The sequence below is a fragment of the Rhipicephalus sanguineus genome, chromosome 5, assembly GCF_013339695.2.
Source record: "Rhipicephalus sanguineus isolate Rsan-2018 chromosome 5, BIME_Rsan_1.4, whole genome shotgun sequence".
Classification (NCBI taxonomy): domain Eukaryota; kingdom Metazoa; phylum Arthropoda; class Arachnida; order Ixodida; family Ixodidae; genus Rhipicephalus; species Rhipicephalus sanguineus.
This window is the reverse complement of record NC_051180.1, coordinates 196,671,057-196,678,305: the sequence shown is the minus strand read 5'-3', so window position 1 is coordinate 196,678,305 and position 7,249 is coordinate 196,671,057. Positions and strand designations below refer to the sequence as shown.

The window sequence follows — 7,249 nt, the reverse complement described above, 5'->3', positions numbered from 1 at the left end:
AGTCGTCGGTGAGCTCGCTCGCTTCTTATATTTGCGCAGGGAGAACCCTGGCCTTCCGCTGTCTGCTCGCGCGGTTTCCTCGTGGTGAGGGCAAGAGGGATGTTTCAAGTTTTCACCGTGATGTCCGCGCTCATGTTACGGAGCTTACGAAAGTCACTCGAGCTCAAGAGACGCCGCTAAAGGAACAAACAGAAGATGAGCGCGAACTATCAAGTGTCACAGCTCGACACTTGAAGCACGCTAGTTTCCTTCGCTGCTTCGGCCGCCTTTGCAACAGGAGCGCTGTTCACACTGAGAGTATCCATTGACGAGCCTCACTTCGTATAGCATTAGTTTCTTGCTATCGCATTCATACTTCGCCCCTGCGGCGAAACTGTGATCTTTTTTTGTGTACGCATACCAATTCGTATGCAGAGGCCCACGGCGCATACGCGGCCAACATGCCTCACGTTATCTCCGGCGTGCCGCTGGAGATACGCAGCCACGCCCCTTTGTGTTGTCGCTTTCGAAGCCTGTTTTTCTTGGAAAATAAACGAGTTCTTGTCCCAAACTTTGAGGAGTGTAGGTGTCTTCTTTTTGCTCCTCCGTGGGGCGAGTACGCTACAAAGTGGTGACCTGGACGTTTGGAAAAACAGCAGCCATGCCAAACGAGGAAGGCACTTCAAGCTCATCTACAACCAACGCCTCCGAGTTAAAGCTTCCTCATTTCTGGCCCAAAAACCCCAGGGTGTGGTTCAGCCAAGTCGAGGCCCGCTTCCAGCTTCGACGCATCACATCGCAGGAGTTCAAATACCTCCACGTCGTTGCAGCACTGCCACCTGACATCGCTGACGCCGTAGACGATGTGCTCGCCTCCACTCCATCGGAGAAGGCCTACGACGAACTAAAAAGCACCGTTCTGAAACGTGTTGAGGTGTCCGAACAGAGCAGGCTGCAACAACTCCTGTCTCATGAAGAGCTCGGGGACCAGCTTCCCTCGCAACTACTCCACCGAATGCGTCAGCTGCTGTACCAACAAGCGTCAGAGGAGCTTCAACAGCTATTGCTTCGCGAGTTGCTTTTGCAGAGACTGCCACAGTCAACACGTATGATACTCGCTGGCTCGGACAACGCGACTATCGAGCGTCTGCCTCAACTCGCCGACCGCATCGCCGACTGCACCGAGCCATCAGAAATGCCTATCGCTGCAGTGGGAAGGTCCGAACACGTAGACGGGTTAGGTCGCTTAGAGGACAGAGTTGACCGACTGGCTCCAGCAGTTGAAAACCTCGCCCTGTCCAATAAACACCGGCCTGCACGGCATCATTCGCCGTCCAGGGCTCGAAGCGCGCAGCACCGCGGCCACTCAAGCGAGGCAGAGCAGAGCGCCTGCTGGTACCACCGCCATTTCAGAGAGCAAGCCACTCGCTGCACCCAACCATTCTCGTGGACGGGAAACGCGCCGGCCAGTCGCTAATGGCGGAATGCGACAAGGGCCATCGCTCAAGCCGCCTCTTCTTCGTTGTCGACCGCATCACCGGCACATGCCCCCTTGTCGATACCGGAGCTGAGCTCTCTATCCTACAGCAACAGCTCAACATCGCCGAGGCGGCAAGTCCATTTCCAGCCTAATTGTAGCGAATAATACTGCTATTGCATCATATGGAGTTCAGTCAATGACGATATACATCGGACTCAGGCGCACATATCGACGGCTCTTCGTTGTGGCCGACGTCAGAATGGCCATCCTGGGAGCGGACTTTCTGAGCCACTTCGCTCTTGACGTTAGCGTTCGCGATCGTCGTCTCAAGGATAACGTCACCTCGCTCGCTGTTGTCGGACTGGTCTGACTGGTCCTCATGCGGCATTTCCACTTTCAACCCAGAGTTAAACTTTCAAAAGATTCTGGCTTAATTCCCTCAAAATCACCAAACCTCTGAACACCGAATTGCCACTCAAACACAAGGTGACGCATAACATTGTCACCACCGGACCGCCCGTCACCCCTAGACCTAGGAGACTTGCGGGACAAAGACATGAAGTCGGCCGCCGTGAGTTCGACCACATGCTCCAGCTCGGCATTATTCGACCTTCTTCCAGCAACTTGTCTTCTGCGCTGCACATGGTGCCAAAACAAGAGCCTGGGGACTGGCGGTCTTGTGGTGATTATCGGGCACTCGATGCTGTGACAACGGCAGACCAATATCCTCTCCCTCACATCCATGATTTCAGCGCTCGCCTCGCGGGAACAACCATCTTCACTAAGCTGGATCTGATGGTCGCTTATCACCAGATTCCAGTAGAACGAAGTGACATCCCAAAGACGGCCTTGACAACGCCTTTTGGCCTCTTTGAATTCGTTGGTATGCCGTACGGACTGAAGAACGCGGCACGAACTTTCCAGCGTTTCATGAATGAGGTCACTCGCGGACTGCTCTTTGTCTTCGTCTACTTCGACGTCGTTTTGGTCGCCAGCAAAACGCCAGAAGAGCACGAAAATCACCTGCGGCTCCTCTTCAAGTGTCTTGACTAGCGCGGTCTGGTTTTGAAGCCCCAAAAGTGCATGTTTGGTGTTGAAGCACTAGATTTTCTAGGTCATCGAATCACCCCGCAAGGCATCTTGCCGCTTGAATCACGGGTACAAGCAGTTTGGGAATTTCCGACACCTACCTCTTTCCGCAAGTTGCGCGAGTTTCTCGGGCTGATCAACTTTCATAGACGCTTCATCCCATCCTGTGCACACATTATACAGCCGCTAACTGACTAGCTGCGCTGGACGCCAAGAAAAAAATCACATCATATCCACGGGGTGAATGATGATGAGTGGGGCGAAGCTCCGGAGGCAATCACCGTGAAACCGTGAAACTCTTCCATGGAATTCGCCCAGTACGTCATATAAAGAGTGTGACACACTGTGTATATATTAAACATCAAACTTTTATTATACTGTTCGTTTATGTGGTCCCTTCATTATCACCGCTTTGTGATCGGTGAAATGCAGGGAATGTGTCCGCTCCCGAGCGAAAGAGAAAGCGTGCCAAGAGCGACCGCGTTCCCCACTCGCCCTGTGAGAATTAAAGGGGAACTCCAGTGCATTTTCGACCATATTGAGATAATGCCGTTTTCAAATAGTATAAACGGTCCTGTAACAGCAAGGGCGATTCATTTATTTGAAAGACTCCTGAATAATTTTAAATAAGCAATAAACGAGGAGTCGAAACCGAAACAGGGAGCTGAGCTGCTCCGTGCTTGGTATGCGATGACGTCACGAGGTACGCTACAGGCCGCCACGGCTGACCAGGGTGTAAACGTAGCACACGCTTCCTCTATCGCGCGAAAAGTAAGCTGGCGATGTCATCGACGTGGAATCAGGCTGTGCGAGCCCGTCTCAACCAAGGACTTGGTCTCAACTTACCAGTGAAGAGTTCAGCGATTATTGCAGCTACTACGCGTATATGAGCGCGGAAGCATCGCCTTTTGATTTCGACCTGCCGGCGCGTGAAGTAGCTGACGTGCCCCGCATCGATCTCCTAGTTGCTCAATATTGTGCGTGCTTACTGTAAAACCCGACGTCAACGACGACCAAGACGCTAGCAGCTAACAAAACCGAACAACTTTACTCGCGTCGTCGCCGCCTCGTTGAAGAAAGCGCGCGCTGCAACCGTCTGCTGGGCGACGCAGGGTTCAAAAAGAGTAGGCACGCTACGTCACACACACAGGGTGGCCCGCGTTAACAGGCGTGATTCCGGAATTGGCTACCAATTTTAAAATTCGTTTTCTAAAAAAACTGAACGACTTACAGTTGTACAATTTGGCACATATCATCAGGGTACCGAAGAGAACATATGTTTAAAGTTTAATTCAAATCGGTGCATATGGAAAAATCTCCGGAGTTCCCCTTTAACGGCAAGGCTAGAGGGAAGACACGACGCGCGTAGCGTTCCTCTTCGCGTTCCACGACGCGAGGTCGGTAGCATGCCCAACGAAAGCCAACGGAACGCGATCGTGCAAGTGCTCCGGCTTCGCATCGCCTTCGCATAAAGCATCCCAAACCAAACATCTTGCTCAAAGTGTGCTTTGCGTTTTTCGTAGAAATAATTTCTTGATCATGTACATTAAGAGGAAAAGTTGAAAACTTACTAGAGTATATCACAAAATACAGCGCTTCTGAAGCTAGAAGCTTATATTTCTGATCAGAAATTCAACCTCCTCCAATTGTCTCAAAACAGTACTACACGTCGTGAATTCCCAGAATATAGCGTTTCTGAACTCTACGACCTCAGAAATTCAACCACCTCCAATCGTCTACAAACACTGCAAAATATCGTGAGATCGCAGAATAGAGCGTTTCTGATGGCTAGAAGCTTATATCTCTGGACAGAAATTCAACCACCTCCAAGTGTCTCCAAAACCTATAAAACATTACCAAATTGCAGACTAAAGCATTTCTGAAGGCTAGAAGCATATATCTTTAATCAAAAATGCAACCACTTCCAATCGGCTCTAAGTTGTATACAACGCCGTCAAATGACAAGATACAGCGTATCTGAAGCCTAGAAGCTGATATCTCTCATCAAAATTCATCCACCTCCAATCGTCTCCAAACACCAGAAGACGTCGCCAAATCGCAGAATAAAGCATTCCTGAAGGCTAGAAGGTTATTATGAGTGCAAAACAGCGCAGCCGACAGGAGGGGACAGAAGAGGACACAGAGCGCTGAACTTCCAACAGTTTATTTCTTTTGAATGCCTTCCCTTTTATACAGTTACACACTGTTACACCAGCCATGGCGGAACACAATGATGTTACAATTCATCACGTGGACAAACCTAAATAAACCTTTTCCCTATCAGTGACAGCCACAGAGGGGGTCATCCTCTAAAGGATGATCATCCTTTAAATACTTTAAATCATCCTTTAAAGGATGATTGTGTAAGTACCTCCTTTGTCGCTCTCACTGATAGGGAAAAGATCAATTTAGGTTTGTCCACGTGATGAATTGTAACATCATTGTGTTCCGCGCATGGCTGGTGTAACAGTGTGTTACTGTATAAAAGCGAAGGCATTCAAAAGAAATAAACTTTTGGAAGTTCAGCGCTCTGTGTCCTCTTCTGTCCCCTCCTGTCGGCTGCGCTGTTTTGCACTCATAATCATGTTGTACCAACACGCCCAATCCTACAGTCTTAGAAGGTTATGTCTCATAAAAAATTCAACCACCTCCAATCGTATCCAAACCCTATAAATCGTCGCGAAATCACAAAATTAAGCGTTTCTGAAGACTACAAACTTATATATCTGAGCAGAGATTCAACCTCCTCTACTTGTATCAAAACTGTAGAAAACGTCGTGAAATCGCAGAATACCTGAATTTCTGAATTTCTGAAGGCTAAGCACATATCTCTGATGAGAAATTCCACCACCCCCAATCGTTTACAAACACCATAAAACGTCGTCAAATCACAGAATAAAGCATTTCTGAAGGCTAGAAGCTTATCATCATCATCATCATCAGCCTGTCTACGCCCACTGCATGGCAAAGGCCTCTCCCATGTTGCACCAATGAACCCGGTCCTGTGCTTTCTGCTGCCACGTTATACCTACAAACTTCTTAATTTCATCTATCCACCTAATTTTCTGTCTTCCCCTCATGCGTTTGCAATCTCTTGGAATCCAGTCAGTTACACTTAATGACCACCGGTTATCCTGCCGACGCCCATATCCATTTCTTCTTAATTTCAACTATGATATCCTCAACCCCCGTTTGTTTCCTGACCCACTCTGCTCACTTCCTGTCTCTTAAGGTTACACCTATCATTTTCCTTTCCATCGCTCGCTACGTCGTCCTCAATTTAAGTTGAACCCTCTTTGTAAGTCTCCAGGTTTCTGCTCCGTAGGTAAGTACCGGTAAGATGCAGCTGTTATATACCTTCCTCTTCAGGGATAGTGGTAGACTACCATTCTTTATATGATAGTGCTTGCCGAATAAGCCCCATCCCATCCTAATTCTTCTAGTTATTTCACTCTCATGGTTCGGCTCCGCGGTTACTAGCTGTCCTAAGTAGACGTACTCCTTTAAACTTCCAGTGTCTCGGCCCCTATCGCAAGCCGCTGTTCACTGCCAAGATTGTTCCACATTGCTTTAGTTTTATGCATAATAATTTTCAGACCTACTCTTCTACTTTCCTTGTCCAGTTCAGTAATCATGAGCTGTAATTCGTCTCCCGCGTTACTTATCATTGCTATGTATTAATTATATTTTTCACTGATGTTGAAGAATTTTCTTAATTTCGTATCTTGCATTGTATCTTGATTTTTATTCTGATTTTGTCACTAACATTTCCTACCCACTCCTGCTTGGGCCCGAACAGGGCCTGCAGTATTTGTAAATAAATAAATAAATAAATAAATAAATAAATAAATAAATAAATAAATAAATAAATAAATAAATAAATAAATAAAATAAATAAATAAAAAATAAATAAATATATAAATAAGTAAATAAATAAATAAATAAATGTCATCAGCGAATCGCAGGTTACTGAGATACTCTCCATTAACTCTTATCCTTAATTCTTCCCAATCTAGGGCCCTGAAAACCTCCTGTAAACACGCCTTGAATAGCATTGGAGAACTCTTGTCTCCCTGCCGTACGCCCTTCTATACTGGGATTTTTTGGCTTTCTTTATGGAGGACTATAGTGGCTGTGGATCCTCTGTAGACTTCTTCTATTACGTTTGTATAGGCTGCGTCGATGCCCTGATTCCACAGTGCCTGCATGACTGCTGATGTCTCCACCGAATCAAATGCCTTCTCGTAATCTATGAAGTCTATGTATAGGGGTTGGTTGTATTCCGCGCATTTCTCTATCACCTGATTGATAGTATGAATATGGTCTATTGTTGAGAAGCCTGTACGAAATACTGCCTGGTCCTTTGGTTGATTGAACTCTTTAAATTAAAGTATAATTCAACGCGGAAATTTGGGCTAGTTGGTGGGTGTGGAACTTGTGCATCTTAGCAGCGCAGTGGAACGAACACAATAGAAAGGCACACGTAGACAGGACGGGCGCTAGGTTGGGAAGAATATGCACCAACTAGCCCAGCAACAATATATATATATATATATATTATATATATATATATATATATATATATATATATATAATATATATATATATATATAATATATATACGGGGCACAAAAAGGGACAAGGACGACACAGGAAGAGATGTATACAAGCGCTTGTATACGCCCTTCTGTTTCGTCCGTG

General features: G+C 46.7%; 1 protein-coding gene across 1 annotated transcript; it reads left to right on the top strand.

Annotated features, from left to right (window-relative positions):
• Positions 1-640: 640 nt before the first annotated feature.
• LOC119395169 (uncharacterized) lies at positions 641-1,456 on the top strand. Its single transcript, XM_037662451.1, has one exon. The coding sequence runs from the start codon at positions 641-643 to the stop codon at positions 1,454-1,456; it is 816 nt and encodes a 271-aa protein (XP_037518379.1).
• The last annotated feature ends 5,793 nt before the right edge of the window (positions 1,457-7,249 follow it).